The 21,021-nt window shown below is 42.8% G+C and overlaps 1 protein-coding gene across 1 annotated transcript; it reads right to left on the bottom strand.

Annotated features, from left to right (window-relative positions):
* Window positions 1-950: 950 nt before the first annotated feature.
* On the bottom strand, window positions 951-2,798 carry KHDC1L (KH domain containing 1 like). The gene is made up of 3 exons (XM_001112152.5): window positions 2,687-2,798; window positions 1,572-1,754; window positions 951-1,245 (listed from the first exon to the last, which is right to left on the bottom strand). Exons 1-3 carry the CDS (start codon window positions 2,796-2,798, stop codon window positions 1,154-1,156), a joined length of 387 nt encoding a protein of 128 aa, XP_001112152.1. The 3' UTR covers window positions 951-1,153.
* Window positions 2,799-21,021: the final 18,223 nt, after the last annotated feature.

Here is a 21,021-nt window from a genome sequence, read left to right as displayed (position 1 = left end):
TAGAGTACTGCAATTGCCTCATTATAAGATACAGACGGCCGGGCGCGGTGGCTCAAGCCTGTAATCCCAGCACTTTGGGAGGCCGAGACGGGCGGATCACGAGGTCAGGAGATCGAGACCATCCTGGCTAACACGGTGAAACCCCGTCTCTACTAAAAAAGTACAAAAAACTAGCCGGGCGAGGTGGCGGGCGCCTGTAGTCCCAGCTACTCGGGAGGCTGAGCCAGGAGAATGGCGTAAACCCCGGGAGGCGGAGCTTGCAGTGAGCAGAGATCCGGCCACTGCACTCCAGCCTGGGTGACAGAGCAAGACTCCGTCTAAAAAAAAAAAAAAAAATACAGACTGCTGGAGAAACGGCAAATTTGAAGAGGAAGAGTTCTACTGAGGACAGTTTTAGCATGCCATAATTCTGGCTACAGAAAGATGTAGATTCCGCAATCGGATAAAGTTCTTCAATGGAAATTCAGGAAGCCTTCCTAGTCAATTTAATTCATGGCTTGAGGGACTTCGGAATCCTTAGCTCCCTGAAAATCACCCCGTCCACTCTCACCCCACCCACAAACTTGGGCAATCAGGGACAATGCTGGCTACCTCATATTCACCAGCTTCCCTGGTTGTCTACTTCACCAGGTAGTTGGGGTGGGAACACTTTCCATCTCTATCTGGACCCTTCCTCCCACCTTTCCGTTCTCCCCATTTGTCTGCACTTCAAGGTCCAGGAAAACCCTGGGGATCCTAGGAGGGTCCCTTTTCAGCAGCCTCCGTTTTCACTCAACTCAGAGAAGCCTAACCAGGCTCCAGGCCTGAGAGGAGCAGTTCCTGAAAGCCCTGACTTTCGTACCCGGCTCCTTCCCTGGGCTGGGCCTCCCCAGACCTCAGCACTTGTCCAGAGAATCCCCTTCAGGACTGAATAGTTCATCCTAAGGAAAGAGGACAGCACATAGAAGGCTTTGCATCATAGGTAGCTTATTTTATTGGATTGCTTTACCAATAACACTTCTTGCATTCAGGAGATTTGCCTCAGACACATGCCTAGAAGGCCTGAGAGGGGCAGGTCTGGCCACAGATTCAAACTTTCTTCATTGTTTTTCATGTCTTTCTCAGCAAAAGTGAAGCCAAGACTTCTCCTCTCATCCCCGCTTCCCAGGGGAGATCAGTCTCCGGTGTAGGGTGGCAGGCTAATGGAGGCGACCAGGTCGTCGTTGGTCAGGGGCTGGCTTCGGACACGTTCGAGCATCTTCAGACCTGCAAAAGAATTGCCTGGGGCTGATGAACCACAGTCCATTACTGGGGCTCTTGGTAGGCCCGGACTCCACCAGGAAGGTTCCAGGGAGGATGTCACCCTAGCCCAGGTCTTCCAAGGTAACCCATTTACTATTCCCTGCTACCCTTTCCTCTCTGAGCAATCGCATGCCACAAAAATGAGCCCTTCCCTTCCCAATGGATTCTGGGAAGAGCACCTGGATTCCCCGGCCACACAAGGGATTCTTCACGAATCCAAGATGCCACACAACACAGCCAGAACTCCACCATCAAGCCCTCCCCTCCACAGTTCAGCCAAGGATACCTACCTTGAGCGTGACACTTGGAGTAGTGGCTCCCCACGGAACGGAACATGAGCAGCAGCCACTGCTTTGCCATTGGTGGTCCGACTACGGTCACACGAGTCTGGCCTGTAGCTGTAAAACAACTCTCCAGCTGAATAAGGGTGTGGCTGTGCAGCTCAATGCAGCGAAGGTATGTGTCATCAAGTCCTGGAAGCACAAGAGGTGAGAAGAGGAACTGTCAGCCACCAGTCCTTGGGGGATGGGGAAGTGGCCTTGAGGGTAGGGATGTGTGACTCATGAAGGTGGGAGGAGAGGGGAAGATAGAAAACCGAGAAGGGGATGAAGGAGGCCGGCCTGGCGCAGTGACTCATGCCTGTAATCCCAGCACTTTGGGAGGTGGAGGCAGGTAGATCACTTGAGGTCAGGAGTTCCACACACGCCTGGCTGACACGGCGAAACCCGTCTCTACTAAAAATACAAAAAATTAGCCAGGCGTGCTGTCGGGCGCCTGTAGTCCCAGCTACTCGGGAGGCTGAGGCAGGAGAATGGCGTGAACCCGGGAGGCGGAGCTTGCAGTGAGCCGAGAGGGCGCCATTGCATTCCAGCCTGGGCGACAGAGCGAGACTCCATCTCATCTCAAAAAAAAAAAAAAAAAAATACTAGGCCGGGAGCCGTGGCTCACGCTTGTAATCCCAGCACTTTGGGAGGCCAAGGCGGGCAGATCACGAGGTCAGGAGACCGAGACCATCCTGGCTAACATGGTGAAACCCCATCTCTACTAAAAATACAAAAAATTAGCCAGGTGAGGTGGTGGCGCCTGTAGTCCCAACTACTCGGAAGGCTGAGGCGGGAGAATGGCGAGAACCCGGGAGGCGGAGCTTGCAGTGAGCCGTCATGGCGCCACTGCACTACAGCCTGGGCGACAGAGCGAGACTGTCTCAAAACAAACAAAAAATACAAAAACTAGTTAGGCATGGTGGCAGGAGCCTGTAGTCCCAGGTACTCTGCAGGCTGAAGCATGAGAATCACTTCAACCCAAAAGGCAGACGTTGCAGTGAGCCAAGATCACGAGCGAGAATCTGTCTCAAAAAAATAAAAACAAACAGATGAAGGAGGGGACGTCGGCAAAGGCCACTCACCGAAGATGAGCTCCTCCTGGTCCTCTTCCATGTGGAACACAATTGGAGCATGAAAGTTTTCGGGTAGGGTCCACCACGGCTCCTTGCTGAGAGCACCTGTTCCCATGTCCATGCTCTGCTCCCACCTGATTCAGAATAGGAGAAAGTCTAAGAAACTGGTTGGCAAAAGACTTGGAAAAGCGAGGAAGGGCCTAGGCTCTATGCTTAATAAGGAATTCAAACAACCCGCCCCTTGATCCACCTTAGGGTGGCTGTCCAATCCCCGCAGGTCTTCCCAAGATAATTCATTCCAAGTAATTATCTGCTCTGAGCTTAATCCTTTCAAGTCAGACTTAATCATCTGATAAGTGCTTGGCTTTCTGATGCCCTGGAATCAGGAGTTTTTCTTCACTCTAAATTCTAACGATTTTGGAGCATGCCTACTGGCATGAACCAGGGCAGGGGCTGAGGGTATGGAGGTGCAGGAAGCCTCCAAATGGGCTCCGTAGATTTGCACAGGTGTCGGCAGCCACCCAATGACCACACAGTGTATTCCAACACGACTGGGTTTATTTGGTGTGTTGCATCAAGGGAGAGCAAACAACACAGGAAAATAAACTTGATAGGATGGTGTCATAGGAGCCCATTGTAGGAGTTGACTAGGGCAGTCTAAGGCGCGTTTAAGGAGTAGGAGCTAGTTCTCTAAAATGGGGCAATTTGGTAATTATGCTGGTAAATTTATCTAGGAAGTTGAGAGACTAATGTGGTCTTCATTGCTGAATGTTATCTCTGGTTTCAAATATAGTTACAGAATGTACTTTTTTTTTCTTTCTTTCTTTCTTTTTTAAAGGGAGTCTCACTCTGTCGCCCAGGCAGGAGTGCAGTGGCGCAATCTCGGCTCCCTGCAAGCTCCGCCTCCCGGGTTCATGACATTCTCCTGCCTCAGCCTCCCAAGTAGCTGGGACTACAGGCGCCCACCACCACGCCCGGCTAATCTTTTGTAATTTTTTTGGTAGAGACTGGGTTTCACCATGTCAGCCAGGATGGTGTCGATCTCCTGACTTCGTGATCTCCCCGCCTTGGCCTCCCTAAGTGCTGGGATTACAGGCATGAGTCACCATGCCCGGCCGAGCTGTCGTAGAATGCCAGAATAGACTTTCTACATCTCGTTGAGTGACAATCACTGAGCAATCTTGAGTATTTAACATATTTTGTGGCCGGGTGCGGTGGCTCATGCCTGTAATCCCAGGAGTTTGGGAGATTGAGGTGGGCAGATCAGGAGGGCAGGAGTTCCAGACCAGCCTGACCAACATGCTGAAACCCTGTCTCTACTAAAAATACAAAAAATTAGCCGGGGCATGGTGGCACACGCCTGTAACCCCAGGTACTCAGGAGGCTGAGGCAGGAGAATCACTTGAACCCAGCGGGGGAGGTTGCAGTGAGCTGAGATCACGCCACTGCACTCCAGCCCGGGCGACAGAGCATGACTCTGTCTCAAAAAAAAAATAAAATAAAAAAATAAAAATAAAATAAATTTAAAAAATAAAAAAAATAAAATTGCAGGAGACGTTCATGTTTGGTAGGGAAGATTCAGCTTGGCCTGTCAGCTTCCCACTGCAAGTTTTTGGGTGATTTTTCAGTTTTCAGCCTCCCCTTTTACCAAAGACAAAGTCAGCCATTAGGAGTTTCATCTATGAGATTCAGATCTATACCACTATCAGAATCCACAGATCACAAGGTTTTCGGGAGAATGTTCTCTGCATCCGCAAACATTTGGTCTTTCATATACATTTTGTTACAAAATATACATAGTGAAAATATAATGACTGCACAGTAGCATTTAAGTAGCATTTAAGACTGAAGAGGAGGCCGGGCGCGGTGGCTCACGCCTGTAATCCCTGCACTTTGGGAGGCCGAGGCGGGCGGATCACGAGGTCAGTAGATCGAGACCATCCTGGCTAACACGGTGAAACCCCGTCTCTACTAAAATACAAAAAGTTAGCTGGGCGCGGTGGCGGGCGCCTGTAGTCCCAGCTACTCCGGAGGCTGAGGCAGGAGAATGGCGCGAACCCGGGAGGCGGAGCTTGCAGTGAGCAGAGATGGTGCCACTGCACTCCAGCCTGGGCGACAGAGTGAAGACTCTGCCTCAAAAAAAAAAAAGACTGAAGAGGAGGCTCACGCCTGTAATCCCACACTTTGGGAGGCCAAGGCGGGTGGATCACCTGAGGTCAGGAGTTCAAGGCCAGCCTGATAGTCAACATGGTGAAACCCCATCTCTACTAAAAATACAAAAATTACCTTGGCATGGTGGCGGGCACCTGTAATCCTAGCTACTCAGGAGGCTGAGGCAAGAGAATCGCTTGAACCCAGGAGGCACAGGTTGCAGTGAGCTGAGATCACACCATAGCACTCCAGCCTAGAGGGCAAGAGCAAAATTCCGTCTCAAAAAAAAAAGACTGAACAGAATGTACTAGTCAAATACAGGTATTTACTGAAACAAAATGATTATTAATCCTAGTAATACGTTGCAAAGACAAAGGACGATTTCAAAACCAGACCATGAAATCATGTCCCAACTCCATCTGAATCTGTTCTAGAGAGACAGATAGTCTTTTAACCTTGCCACAAAACTGTTCTGCCTGAACAGTAATGTTTTAGGAAGGTGCTGCAAACAGCATTTGCTATCAAACAAAAGCTGTCCTTGGCTGGCCAGGAAGAAACCAAAAACTATGAAATCATTCAAAACCACCATGAAACTTTAATTTAAACTAGGTTACTGGACCTCCAGAAAAGAAGTAGTGTCATCTATTGATTTCTGCTGGGACCAGAGACACATTTTGGATCACTTTTTTCTAGTCATATTATTCCTATTACTAGAATTGGAGCTCCCAGAGTATAGATGAAGAGGGAGTCGGTCATCTCTCCTGGAAGGTCTCCTGAATAGTCCATACTTGCCTCATTTTAGGTTTGGGTACCTTTCTCAGAGAAACATCATTTCCTATAGGAGTAGATGTTTAAAATATTGAAAAATATTATTAATGTAATAGTCTAAAACTCACTCCACATTACACTAGATAAGTTTGTATAATGATCGGGGACCTGATATTCACATAAAAAGTAGTGATTTAGTGCTGCACAAACTGAAAGGGGTATGGGGTGTATAAGTGTCATTTATCACAGTGAGAGCAGGACAACTAATTCTTCAACATGTGAACATTGCTTGAGTGGAGGCTGAGGAGTCACTGAAGATTAAGGACTAACACTGCAAGGAGAGACTCAGTACATTATTGCAATAATGTCAGCAGACATATTTTGTTGTTTGAGGTCATCCTGTGAGCCAGGATTTTGCTACCAGCCCAGGCAACAAAGTGAGACTTCATCTTTACTAAAACCTGAAAGCAATAACTGGGTGAGGTGATGCGCACCTGTAGTCCTAGCTTATCCAGAGACTAAGGTGGGTGGACCACCTGAGCCCAGGAGTTTGAGCTAGAATCACACCACCACACTCCAGGCTGGGTGACATAGCAAGATTCTGTCTCTTAAAAGAAAAATTTTAAGCTAAATAAAAATTGAAAAAAACAATAGCTATAGTTGAGAAAAAAATAAGAAAGTTTTCCCTTTCCTTAGGTGGCAGGGAAAATGCTCTACTATAGAAAATTGAGGCCAGACATGATGGCTCATGCCTGTAATCCCAGCACTTTGGATGCCAAGGCAGGTGGATGACTTGAGGTCAGGAGTTTGAGACCAGCCTGGCCAACATGGTGACACCCTGTCTCCACTAAAAATACAAAAATTAGCCAGGCATGGTGACATAAGCCTGTAATCCCAGCTACTTGAGGGACTGAGGCAGGAGAATCACTTGAACCAGGGAGACACAGAGATTGCAGTGAGCTGAGGTTGCGCCACTGCACTCCAGTTTGGGTGACAAGAGCAAAAAAACTTTGCCTCAAAAAACAAAAAAAGAAGATCAAGATAAACTGTCATTCGTCATTTGTGAAAGAATCCTTTTCTTTGAGACAGAGTCTCACTCTGTTGCCCAGGCTGGAGTGCATTCGTCCGATCTCATCTCACTGCCTCAGCCTGCTAAGTAGTTGAGATTACAGGTGGGTGACACCACGCCCAGCTAATTTCTGCATTTTTGTATTTTTAGTAGAGACAGAGTTTCACCATGATGACCAGGCTGGTCTCAGACTCAAGGCTTCAAGTATTCTGCCTGCCTGGTCCTCCCAAAGTGCTAGGATTACAGGCATGAGCCATCTCACCAGGCCAAGTTTGTGAAAGAATCTTAAAAACTTTTGGTTGCCCTCTAGGCAATGCTTAAGCACAATGCTAAGTACAGCAAAAGTTTAAAAAGAGGGCAAAGATATCAGAACCTGTATCCTATTTTACTGTCTTGGATGGACGTATCTACTTGGAGTCATCAAAGCTTGATCTGAAGACATTGGTTTGGTCATCTTCTTCCAAAAATCGTTGTTCTGGAAGATACTTAAGAATTCTCAGTTTACAGTTTCTTGATGATCTCCTTTTTATTAAGGCCAACAGTAGTTTTTCCTCTGATTTTGAGATGTTTAGTCTTTTCCAAAAGACGCAATCTTCAGATTTCTAGTCATGCAAAACTATTAGGTGGATATTTGGGGAAGATTATTGTTATCTATTAAAAGCTAGACACATCAAATGAATCCTTTGTAGTATTTAGACATGTGAGCTTGCAATATGGCAGAATACAGGTTCAGAAGTGAATTCCTGGCCGGGTGCGGTGGCTCACGCCTGTAATCCCAGCACTTTTGGAGGCCGAGGCGGGCAGATCACCTGAGATCAGGAGTTCAAGACCAGCCCGACTAACATGGGGAAACACTATCTCTACTAAAAATACAAAATTAGCTGGGCATGGAACCGCATGCCTGTAATCCCAGCTACCTGGGAGGCTGAGGCAGGAGAATTGCTTGAACCCAGGAGGCAGAGGTTGCGTTGAGCTGAGATCGCGCCATTGCACTCCAGCCTGGGCAACAAGGGCAAAACTGCATCTCAAAAAAAAACGAAAAACAAACAAACAAAAAAAACAGAAGTGAATTCCTTAATGTATGGAGTAGCCTATGGATTCCCGGAGGAGTTGATGTCATTGTCTTCAAGGCTAACAGCAATTCCCAAGCCACCCAGCCATGGAAGTTTAAGTCTTAGACAGCATTCTCAAATTTAGTTTTATAGAATTCATTTTCTTTCTCTCTAATTGTTCTTTTTTTTTTTTTTTTTCCTGAGGCTAAGTTTAGTTCTTGTTACCCAGGCAGGATTGCCATGGTGAGGTGGTCTCAGCTCGCTGCAACCTCCACCCCCCAGGTTCAAGCAATTCTCCAGCCTCAGCCTCCTGAGTAGCTGGGATTACAGGCAGAAGCCACTACACCTGGCTAATTTTTTTGTATTTTTAGTAGAGATGGGGTTTCACCATGTTGACCAGGCTGGTCTCAAACTCCTGACCTCAGGTGATCCACCCGCCTCGGCCCCTCAAAGTGCTGAGATTACAGGTGTGAGCCACCGAGCCCGGACTTCTTTCTAATTGTTCTCAATATTCATTTGGTACAGCAAGATTGTTTATTCATATTAAAAAAAAAAAAAGTTCTTTTGTGTACCACAACCCCTCCCCCCAATCACTGAAGAATACAGTGGAACTCCTTAAGTCCAGAATAACATTCACGCAATTTTATCAACAGAACCTTGGCTGTCTATCAGGAATATCCTCAATCCGTTCTGGAGACAAGCAGACAATGGCTAGAACGTATTTACAAACCATCAGTACGGCAACTGCTTTGGTTAATGCTACTTGTTTAGCATAGTGGCAAATTATTTCCTCAGGATTCTGGGTTATTGCCCTTTAAATTAGTCTCCATTTTATTACATGACTACCCCCTTAGGTAATAGCAAAGCTTTTAAAAGTTCTCTAATTTCTTGCCTTTGGGGTATTGTTTGTTTTGTTTTGTTTATTTAAGACAGAGTCTCGCTCTGTCACCCTCGCTGGAATGCGTGGTGCGATCTCGGCTTGCTACAACCTCCATTGGGTGCAAGCCATTCTCCTGCCTCAGCCTCTCGAGTAACTGGAATTACATGCGCACACCACCGTGCCCAGTTTATTTTTGTATTTTTGGCAGAGATGGGGTTTCACCATGTCGCCATGCTGGTCTCCAACTCCTGACCTCAAGTGATCCACCTGCCTCAGCCTCCCAAAGTGCAAGGATTACAGGCATGAGCCGCTGTGCTCAGCCAATTGCTTGCCATTTTTTATGAGACTTCCACAAGAGATCAGAAAACCTCTCAATTTCTAAAGTTTTCTGATATGGACCAACTCAATCACATATCTACTGTCTATATAAATATTTTGCTTTCATTTATTTATTTATTTATTTATTTTTAGCAGGACTCTCCATCACTCAGAAATTTTTCCTCTTTTACTCTCTCCTTCGCCGAAATTTACCCCAAAAAGTATATTATGAATATCACTAATTCATAATTGACAAAGACAATTTCATCTTTATAATCAAGTTTTAACAGTTATATGTCAGTCTATATAATAAACAAAGCTTTTTAACTTTAGAAGTACACATCATTTTATTAGAAATAACCTTTAAAAAAACAACTTTTCTTCCTATGGTTTTTTATGTTATTCTAAGTTTGGTAACCAAAAGAACACTCATATTCTGTTTGAGTCACTCAAAATTTGCAGATCAAGCAAACCTGAATATTCCTTTTTATGTATTAATTAAAAGTGCAAATTTTTCTCTTTTTTTTTTTTTTTTTTTTTTGAGAACAAGTTTCACTCTTGTTGCCCAGGCTGGAGCGCAATGACATAATCTTAGCACACTGCAACCTCTGCCTCCCGGGTTCAAGCAATACTCCTGCCTCAGCCTCCCAAGTAGCTGGGATTACAGGCATGCGCCACCATGCCCAGCTAATTTTGTATTTTTAGTAGAGGTGGTGTTTCTCCAAGTCGGTCAGGCTGGTCTCGAACTCCTGACCTCAGGTGATCCGCCAGACTCTGCCTCCCAAAGACAAATATTTTTATTAACAGTGGTCATTTCAAGAAACCAAAATAAAAGGCATCCTAATCGTTTGATTATTTTGGGCATTGGGCTTGAATTTTAGAGAAAAAAATAAGTCAACATGTTTTAGAATAGAGTATTAGTGGTTGAAATGTATGCATTTGGGATGTATTTTGAAGACAGCACCATCAGGATTTTCTGATTTCAAGACTTTGAGTAAGTGGCTCCCAAAAAATGTTTTTAAAAATCAGATTCCAGACTGATTGTCTTTCCACCTCTAGTGTCTTTCCACCTCTTCCTCCTGCAGCAACAAGAGCAGTTACCCCAACCTGAGGCTGCTCCCTGAGTAATACCCATAGGCCCCTCAGCTGAGAGAGGAACTTTCTGCCCCCAAAGAAGTGTATGTAGTTGGGGAGGGGGGTGCAGTCAGCTAGGACCAACTGGTGGCCCTGGAAAAACACCAACATCCACTCACTCCTTTCCTGTTGCAGGCTGTTCCCCCAAGAGTGGTCACAAATGTAAATGCCTCAAATGAATCTGTGCAGGGACAGGAGTAGAGACCCAGGTCCTGGTCCTCCCTCCAGGTAAGGCAGCGAGACTGGCTATATTGGGTTTTGGTAGTGGGAGACAGACCTGAGGAGGGAGCCTGGGTGGACTATTGTGAGAAATATGAGACCACATGTGCATCTCCTGGAAAATCATTTTGCACAGTCCTGAGATTGAGAGCCTGGAGCATCCCCCTTCTGGCTCCCCTCTATCATCCAGTCCAACACTCCATCACACCTCTCCCTCTCTCTCTCTCATATTCTCTCTCTTCTCTCCTCTCCTCCTGGTTTTCTTTCTCCTGTTGGAGAAGAGTGCCTTTTCTCAGAGGAAAGAAGTGGGGTGAAGTAAACAGAAAGAATTCTTTCTGCTCAGGGGGAAAAATAAGATACAATATATGATCTGAGAAAATTAGAGTATGGAATGCAATTAAACCGAAAGGAGAGAGTTAACAAGACATCCCAGCCCCTTGGTCAATGAGGGGAAGCATCAGGTGTAACTTAAACTCCTTCTTGCAAGAAGCTAGAATCCCATGTGATTCTTTCAAATGGAAAAATATTAACCAACAATCCAATCCACTTTCAAGTGCTTAGTTACTGTTGCTTTTGAGCGCCATTCATCTGACTTTTCCTGTTTCCATCTGTCCTTTGTAGCTGTTTGGTATTACATGTCTGTGTTAATGTCTGAACTTTGAGGGGTTTTGTTGAGGAAAAAAAAATTATAAATAAATAATTAATTTCATGAGATTTCCTTGTATTGGCTTTATGTTGGGAGAAAAAAAAAAGTTGTTTCTTTTTTTTTTTTTTTTTCTTTTTGAGATATAGTCTCACTCTGTTGCCCAGGCTGGAGTACAGTGGCGCAATCTCAGCTCACTGCAACCTCCGCCATCCAGGTTCAAGCTATCCTCCCACCCCAGCCTCCCTCGTAGCTGGGACTACAGGCATGCATCACCATGCCTGGCTAATTTTTGTGTGTTTAGAAGAGATGGGGTTTCACCATGTTGGTCAGGCTGGTCTCAAACTCCTGACCTCTGGTGATCCGGCTCCTTCGGCCTCCCAAAGTGCTGGGATTACAAGCGTGAGCCACCAGGTCCAACAAAAAATGTTAAGTTTCAAAACATTTATTTATAAGTAACACCAGTGTGATCGAGATGCTTGGATTTCTACTGACAAAGCTCATTTTTTACATAGCTTTGTGTACATGTTGATAGTCACTTTCTCAAATGCTACCTCTTTGGTAAAATTAAGCAACCATTTAACTTTTATGTTAAAGCTTTAAAAAAATCAGATTCACCGACTTAGTGGCTCTGTAATTCCAGATAAGGAGGATGGTTAAGGAGGATTGCTCGAACGCAGGAGTTCAAGGTTGCAGTGGGCTATGATCATGCCACTGGACTCCAGCCTGGGCAACAGAGGGACACCCAGTCTCTTAAAGAGAAAAATCAGATTCAACATTGAAAATTATCTTTGATGGGTCAAAGACTTAAATGTAAAACCCAAAATTATAAAAACCCTGGAAGACAATCTAAGCAAATACCATCCTGGACATAGGAAAGGGCAAAGAAGCCGGGCGCGGTGGCTCACGCCTGTAATCCCAGCACTTTGGGAGGCCGAGGCGGGCGGATCACAAGGTCAGGAGATCGAGACCACGGTGAAACCCCGTTTCTACTAAAAATACAAAAAATTAGCTGGGCGCGGTGGCGGGCGCCTGTAGTCCCAGCTACTCAGGAGGCTGAGGCAGGAGAATGGCGTGAACCCGGGAGGCGGAGCTTGCAGTGAGCCGAGATTGCGCCACTGCACTCCAGCCTGGGCGACAGAGCGAGACTCTGTCTCAAAAAAAAAAAAAAAAAAAAAGGAAAGGGCAAAGATTTCTTGACAAAGACATCAAGGCAATGGCGACAAAACCAAAAATTGACACATGGGATCTAATTAAACTTAAGAGCTTCTGCACAGCAAAAGAAACTATCAACGGAATAAACAGACAGCCTAAAGAAAATATTTGCAAACTATACATCTGACAAAGATCTAATATCCAGTATCTATAATGAACTTAAACAAATTTACAAGAGAACAACAAACAACTCCTTAAAATGTGGGCAAACGGCATGAGCAAACAATTTCAAAAGACATACATGCGCCAACAAGCATATGAATAAAAGCTCAATTTCACTGATTATTAGAGAAATGCAAATCAAAACCACAATGAGATGCGAACTCACACAAGTTAGAATGGCTATGTTTAAAAAAGTCAAAAAATAACAGATGCTGGCAAGGTTGCAGAAAAAAGGGAACACATACACTGTTGGTGGGAGTGTAAATTAGTTCAGCCATTGTGGAAAGCAGTATGGTGATTCCTCAAGCTGCTAAAAGCAGAAGTACCATTTGACCCAGGAATCCCCTTGCTGGGTGTATACCCAGAAGAATATAAATCATTCTACCATAATGACACATGCACATGAATGTTCATTGCAGCACGACTCTCAATAGCAAGCACACAGGATCAACCTAAATATCCATCAATGACAGACTGGATGAAGAAAATGTGGTACATATACATCATGGAATACTATGCAGTCATAACAAAAAGAATGAGATCATGTATTTCGTGGGAACATGGATGGAGTTGGAGGCCATTAGCAAACTAATGCAGGAAGAGAAAACCAAATATCACTTGTTCTCACTTACAAGTGGGAGCTAAATGATGAGAATTTATTAATGCAAAGAAGGAAACAATAGACACTGCGGTCTACTTGAGGGTGGAGGGTAAGAAAAGGGAGAGGAGCAGAAAAGACAAATAGTGAGTAATAGGCTTAATACCTGGGTGATGAAATAATCTGTACTACAAATTCCCATGACACTAGATTACCTATGTAACCAACTTTCACGCTTACCCCCGAATATAAACGTTTTAAAAAACTATCTTTGGAAAATAACAAATCATTTATGTAGTCAGCAGGGGTGGAGGAGAAGGCAGCCAGCTAGGACCAGCTGGTGGCCCTGGAAAAATTATTCATGCATAATTATGAAAATAACATTATCCAAAGTACCACATAGGACAACAAACACAGTGAGAAATAGTGTGCAGCGAGTTGTCTAATGCTACTTGTGCACAATCTTGGTTACCTCATATTTTAGAGCAATAAAAAGGGCAAGGTTTGCAAGTGTAACACATGGAGTAAGTAATCATCTTTATTTCGTATATTCATGGAAAGGTGCACACACACAGCAAGGAGAGGAGCCATGGTGCTCTTGGCTTTGTGCCTGCTGGATGTGGACTCACAGCAAGATGGACACATCTGAAACCAAAAGTGTTGATAATTTTCTGATGATAGAGGATTTTTTGGTTTTGTTTTTCTTATTTGGTTTGTTTTTAGAGACAGAGTCTTGCCCTATTGCCCAGGCCAGAGAGTGGTGGCATGATAATGCCATCTGTCTCATCACTTCTGTCTCAAACTGCTGAACTCAAACAACCCTCCTGCCACAGCCTCCCAGGTAGCTAGGACTACAGAACTGCACAACCCAACCAACTAATTTTTTATTTATTTATTTTATTTTTATTTTTAATTTTATTTTTTTGTCGAGACAGGGTTCGCTATGTTGCCCAGGTAGGTCTCAAACTCCTGGGCTCAAGAGATCCTCCTGGCTCAGCCTCCAAAGCACTGGGACTGTAGGCATGAGGCACTGCGCCCGGCCTGACTGTAGAGTTTTTAAAAAGCAGAAAAATACAAAAATGTTAACGAATATGCACTCGAATGAAATATAGTTTCTATTGCATCCTACATGAGTTTCTCAAGATTCCTTATATGTGAACAAATAGATAATCTATGAGAAATTGACAGCTTCAAATGTATGGGTTTCATTTAGCATGCCTTCTCATGTTCCCAGGTCATAAATCCATTTCTTATTCAGTGGCTCCATCACTCTGTCAATCTCTGGCTGTCAGTTGCACTTTTTCAACTCCCACGTGACGTCAAAACATAGGAAAATAGAATCCTGTTTAGTGTTGATGGACACTAACTTCTAACATCAGTTTAACTCCAGGTGATTAGTTTAGACTAATCGTGATAATCCCATTCCCCTTGCCAGTGATTGCTTTAGGAAATTGCACATGTCCCAGTTTTGAAATGAAGTAAAACCTAAAGGAGGCTTCCAGCATAGGTTGTCTCATTTCTGAAGAGAGACACACAAAAGGACTCATATCTTCTTTCCTTCTCCTGGTGTTTATGATGGGATATGATTTTGGAAATGGCTACAAGTATTTTGCTACCAACCTGAAGAGGAAGCCAACACAAGGTGGAAAGGGAGCCCTTGGCATAATATGCCTGAAATGCCTGCTATTGGCAATAATACAGTGCTTTCCTAACATCCAACTGGACCAGTGTTTCCTGTTATTTGCTGTTCAAAGCATGCTACATGATTCTGGTCCCTTTTACATACTTCTCTCATTTTGATTGAGATCAGCAATGTTCCACTTTCAAAGGAGGGAGAATGAACTGTAGGTAACCAATGTTTTATCACATAAAATCTCAAGAGTGAAAAGCACAAAGTATATCTTGATTATTTTCATTTATAGCACTTCCCAAGTCATATAATATTAAGCATCAAAGAATTTATAATCAAAATGTATATGCAGTAATTCTGGCCCTATTGAGTACCAAAAAACTAATACTATAGAATAATCCTTACCACTCTATCTGGCAGCCAATAATTAATTAATTAATTAATTGAGAAAAATTCCTTTTATAAGTTAAAGATCAAAGCCCTTCAGTTGGAACTCTCTTGCTGTGTATCTTGCTCTCAGGCTGGAGTGCAATGGTGTGATCATAGCTCACAGCAGCCTCAAACTCCTGGGCTCAAGTTATTCTCCCACCTCAGCCTCCCGAGTAGCCAGGACTATAGGTGCACACCACCACATTCAGCTAATTTCTTATTTTTTGTTTTTGTAGAGACAAGGTCTCACCATCTTGTCAGGCTGATCTCAAACTCCTAGGCTCAAGCAATCTTCCTTCCTGTGCCTCCCAAAGTGCTGGGATTACACGTGTGAGCCACTTTGCCTGACCTCAAATGGATTTTTAAACGGTTTGCTTGTTTATCACAATGATTGCTCATTCACTGATTGAGTAATCTGCCTTTTCCACATTAATCTGAATCATCTTCTTTATCAAATATTAAATTTTTATGCATATATGTGGGTGAATATTTGGTTTTCTATTCTATTCCATTGATTTGTCTTTCCATCCATGCACTAATAAAACACAGTCTTTTATTTGCTAAAGTTTTGTACTATTTAGAACATGGATAGGACTAACTCTTTTTCTTTTTTTTAATTTTACTTTAAGTTCTGGGATACACGTGCAGAATGTGCAGGTTTGTTACATAGGTATACCTGTGCCCTGGTGTTTTGCTGCACCCATAAACCCCTTATCTAGGTTTTAAGCCCTGCATACATTCAGTATTTGTGCTGATGCTCTCCCTCCCCTTGCTCATCACCCCGACAGGCCCAGATGTGTGTCCATGTGTTCTCACTGTTCAACTCCCACTTATCAGTGAGAACATGCAGTGTTTGGTTCTGTTCCCATGTTAGTTTGCTGAGAATGATGGCTCCCAGCTGCATCCATGTCCCTGCAAAGGACATGAATTCCTTCTTTTTTATGGCTGCATAGTATTCCATGGTGTCTATGTACCACATTTTCTTTATCCAGTCTATCACTGATGGGCATTTGGGTTAGTTCCAAGTCTTTGCTATTGTAAATAGTGCTGCAATAAATATATGTGTACATGTGTCTTTATAATAGAATGATTTATAATCCTTTGGGTATATACCCAGTAATGGGATTACTGGGTCAAATGGTATTTCTGGTTCTAGATACTTGAGGAATTGCCACCCTGTCTTCCACAATTTCTCATGCCTGTTTTTTGTATAGGTCGTGGTTTAGAAATCTTTTTTTTTTTTTTTTTTTTTTTGAGACGGATTTTTGCACTTGTTGACCAGGCTGGAGTACACTGTCGTGATGTCGGCTCACGGCAACCTCTGCCTCCCGGGTTCAAGCAATTCTCTTGCCTCAGCCTCCCCAGTAGCTGGGATTACAGGCGTGCACCACCACGCCCAGCTAATTTTTGCATTTTTAGTAGAAATGGGGTTTCACCATGTTGGCCAGGCTGGTCTCAAACTCCTCACCTCAGATGACCTAACCGCCTCCACCTCCCACAATGCTGGTATTATAGGTGTGAGCTACTTCGCCCAGCCAGGAATCATTTTTACATGGCTCTAAAATATCAAAAAAAAATTATATTTTCTTACACATAAAATTATGTAAAATTCATTTTGTGTTTATAAAGTTTTATTGGGACAGAGCAGTATCCATCATTTATGTATTACCTCTGACTAATTTTGCACTGTAATCATTGTGTGAGTAGTTTTGACAGAGACTGCATGACACAGAACATAAAATATTTACTATCTGGCCGTTTATAGAAAAAGCTTGCCTTACTATTGCTCTGAATCACCAGGAAGAGCTAATTTACTTTGAATACTCTGATATCTATAAAAAAAAATTTCCAACAAAATCATTACTTAAGGATACAATTTTTTTTTTTTTTTTTGGAGAAAGAATAGTTTTGCTCTGTTGCACAGGCTGGAGTGCAATGGCGCCATCTCGGCTCACTGCAACCTCCACCTCCTGGGATCAAGCAATTCTCCTGCCTCAGCCTCTCAAGTAGCTGGGATTACACCACGCCCAGCTAACTTTTGTATTTTTAGTACAGACGAGGTTTCACCATGTTGGCCAGGCTGGTCTCAAACTCCAGACCTCAGGTGATCCACCCACCTTGGCCTCCCAAAGTGCTGGGATTACAGGCATGAGCCACCATGCTTGGAGGATATGATTTAATTTAAATTTTTTTTGTCGTAGAACTGTGTACATCCTTCAGTGCAAAATAGCTGAATCTATGACTTTACCATAGTTGCAACTCATTAAAACGTGATTTCCTCATGTCCAAAACAGAATGAAAAGACATTAAAATATTTCTGATTAATTATGTTTATATTTTCCAGTGTACATTCAGTAATACTTAATAAATTAAGACAGGACTGAAACTTCCCATGGGTTAGCTATAAACGTTTTCCATCTAGTGGGCCAATGATTGGCCTTATATATTACCTATAGTATTTTTCTCTACTATAGGTTCTCTGATTCAACATTAAGTCTAAGTGTCCTTGATCATAATTTTTTATTTTATTATATTTATTGGATTTATCCCCAGTGTATTTCTCAGGTTTGACAGAAATATCACTGCAGGCCAGGCACAGAGGTTCACAAATGTAATCCCAGCATTTTGGGAGGCCAAGGTGGGCAGATCACTTGAGCTCAGGAGTCCAAGACCAGCCTGGCTAACTGGTGAAATCCCTTGTCTACAAAAACTATAACAATTATGCAGGCTTGGTGGTGTGCAACTGTAATCCCAGCTACTCAGGAGGCTGAGGTGGGAACATAACTGCAGCCCAAGAGTTTGAGGCTGCTGTGAACTATGATCATACTACCGCACTCCAGCCTGGGTGACAGAGGCTCTGTCTCCAGAAAATAATAAAATTACATTAAAAATACATATATACCCTGAGAGTTACACCTGATGTAAATGACGAGTTGAAGGGTGCTGACGAGTTGATGGGTGCAGCACACCAACATGACACATGTATACATATGTAACAAACCTGCGTGTTGTGCACATGTACCCTAGAACTTAAAGTATAATAAAAAATATATATATATATAAAAAATAAAAATAACAGAAATCCATTTGATCCATACTTAATGACCTAAATCAAATCACATCTCAAGAATACATTTAAATAATACTATTTAAATGTAAAAAAGAAAACCCAAACCATGCCAGAGGAAACTATTACCAAATATTTTATATTTGGGATAAGGAGGACATTCCTAAGAACTAAACAAAATCCAGAGGCAATAAACTTAAAAAGATTCATGAATTTACCTCATAGACATTAAAAATCTACATAGCAAGTACCACCCAAACAATGTAAAAAACAAAGGACATACTGGAAAGAAGTATTTGTGGCTTATTTTACAAACAAAGCACTAATGTTTATAATATATCAAGAGGTACTACAAATCAATAACAGCTTGATGGACAACAGCCTAAATAGGTCACAGAAAGTACAATATAAATTGTCTATACATATGAATGAAAAGGCATTGGGAAGCACATATGGGAATCCAATAAGAAGATATTCAGTGCCACTCGTAATAAGATAAATGCAAGTTAAAACAGCACTAAGAAACCATTTTTCATCTATTGATAAGACTGAAAAAATTAAAAATATTTGATATTATTGGTGAGAGTGTAAGGAAATAAGATGCTCATACACATGTGGTAGAAGTATAAATTGTCAACAATTAGGAAGGAAACTTGGCTATATCCCTTAATGTACTTTTAATAATTTATCCCACAGATATATTCACACATGTGCAAAATGACATATACACACTGCAGTGCTGCAGTATAGTTTGTTACAACATAAGGTTGGAAATGACCTAAAAGCCAATCCATATGGAATGGGTTGAATGCTATATCCATACAATGGAAGACTATATAGCTATAAGAAATTATGAGAAAGTGTTTCTGCTCTAAAATGCAACCATCTGCAAGACCTATTGTTAAGTTTTTAAAAAGGCAAGGTGCTAAAGAGTATATTGTATGATGCAATCTGTATATAAAAAAGAAAAATTGTATATGTGTATTTATCTGAGAACCAAGGGTATATAAGGAATTCGAAACAGATTTCCTACAAGAAATGATACTGTATAGCTGAAGGACAGGATTTGGAGGGTATCTTTCTCACTAAAAGCATTTTTCAAATTTTTAACCCAATAAAGAAATTATATGTTCAAAAAACAAAATTTTACATTTAAATGAAAATGACACAGCTGATATTCAATTATTGGTTCAGTATAATAAAAAGTAGTTCCACATAGAGAACATATCTTAAGGCTTCAGAGGACATTCTCTATGAGAAAATAAATATTGACCCTATTGAACAGAAAATATGGTAGCAAAACACACACGCACACACACACACAAATCCATTTAGCATCATTCTTGGTTTTTTGGTGTTTTTTGCTTTGTTTTGTTTGTTTTTGAGATGGAGTCTCACTGTCTCCCAGGCTGAAGTACAGTAGCATGATCTTGGCTCACGGCAACCTCTGCCTCCCAGGTTTAAGTGTTTCTCATGCCTCAGCCTCCTGAGTAGCTGAAATTACAGGCATCCACTGCCACACCCAGCTAATTTTTGTATTTTTCATAGAGACAGGTTTTTGTCATGTTGGCCAGGTGGTCTCGAACTCCTGACCTCAAGTGATCTGCCTGCGTCGGCCTCCCAAAGTGCTAGGATTACAGGTGTGAGCCATCGCACCCAGCCTGTTGTGGTTGTTTTCGCTCTTTTTTTTTTTCTCCAGTTTCCCCAAGAAAATGCTTCAGACAGCGATCCTTCAGTGGGATAATTGCTTATAGGTCATTAGAAAATGACAGCTCGGCTGGGCGCAGTGGCTCACGCCTGTAATCCCAGCACTTTGGGAGGTTGAGGCAGGTGGATCACTTGAGGCCAATAGCCCGAGACCAGCCTGGCCAACATGGCAAAACCTCATCTGTACTAAAACTACAACATATTAGCTGGGCGTGGTGGCATGCTTGTAATCCCACTGTAATCCCTGGGAGACTGAGGCATGAGACTCGCTTGAACCTGGGAGACAGGGGTTGCAGTGAGCTGAGATCATGCCACTGCACTCCAGCCTGGGCGACAGAGCAAGATTCCATCTAAAGAAGAAAGAGAGAGAGAGAGAAAGAGAGAGAGAGAGAAAGAAGAAAGAAAGAAGGAAAGAAGGAAAGAAGGAAGGAAGGAAGGAAGGAAGGAAGGAAGGAAGGAAGGAAGGAAGGAAGGAAGGAGAAAGAAAGAGAGAAAGAGAGAAAGAGAGAAAGAGGAAGGAAGGAAGGAAGGAAGGAAGGAAGGAAGGAAGGAAGGAAGGAGAAAGAAAGAAAGAGAAAGAAAGAGAAAGAAAGAAAACGTCGGCTCAGACTCCTTAAAAACTGTACTAAAGTATACACAGATCTTTTGCCAGAAGTTTGATTGGAGTTAGAAATACTATGGTACCCTTGACAATCATGAGATTTTTCCCTAGGAAATTTTTAGTAAAAGCAATGTTGATTATTGTCCAAAGGTCAGGGATATACATTTATCTTTTTATGCCTAGCAAGTTAGAATGTGCTTCACTCCTTTACAGGTTCTTTTTATTTCAATATTAGAACACATTCCTAGCCATTAAAAAGACTTTCATTCATTTTTCAACAAATAATTATTAAGGCACTGGGCTAGGCCTCAGGACTAACTGAACAATTCACTTCTAGAAAGAAAAAAGTGGCCATTATGTGTAGACAATTTATTTTGGCAGTCTGTATGACAGTCTATAAACCTGAATTTTTTTTTTTTTTTTGAGACAGAGTCTCACTCTGTCGCCTATGCTGGAGTGTGGTGGCATGATCTTGGCTTACTGCAACCTCCGCCTCCCAGGCTCAAGCAATGCTGCAACCCCAGTGCCCACTTTAAGCAGCTGGGATGACAGGTGTGTGCCACCACACCAGGTTAATTTTTTGTGTTCTTGGGTGAGACAGGGTTTCACCATGTTACCCAGGCTGGCCTCCAACACCTGAGCCCTTCTTGGCCTCCCAAAGTGCTAGGATTACAAGCATGAGCCATAGTGTTCGACTACTA

This window comes from Macaca mulatta, chromosome 4, assembly GCF_049350105.2.
Source record: "Macaca mulatta isolate MMU2019108-1 chromosome 4, T2T-MMU8v2.0, whole genome shotgun sequence".
NCBI lineage: Eukaryota > Metazoa > Chordata > Mammalia > Primates > Cercopithecidae > Macaca > Macaca mulatta.
This window is presented reverse-complemented; position numbering and strand designations above follow the sequence as displayed.

Coding starts and splice junctions, on each gene's coding strand:
- KHDC1L (XM_001112152.5), bottom strand. CDS start 2,798: ATGGACATGGGAACAGGTGCTCTCAGCAAGGAGCCGTGGTGGACCCTA. Junction 1,755..2,686: donor CCAGGAGGAGCTCATCTTCG/GTGAGTGGCCTT, acceptor TTGTGCTTCCAG/GACTTGATGACACATACCTT. Junction 1,246..1,571: donor CTCCAAGTGTCACGCTCAAG/GTAGGTATCCTT, acceptor ATTCTTTTGCAG/GTCTGAAGATGCTCGAACGT.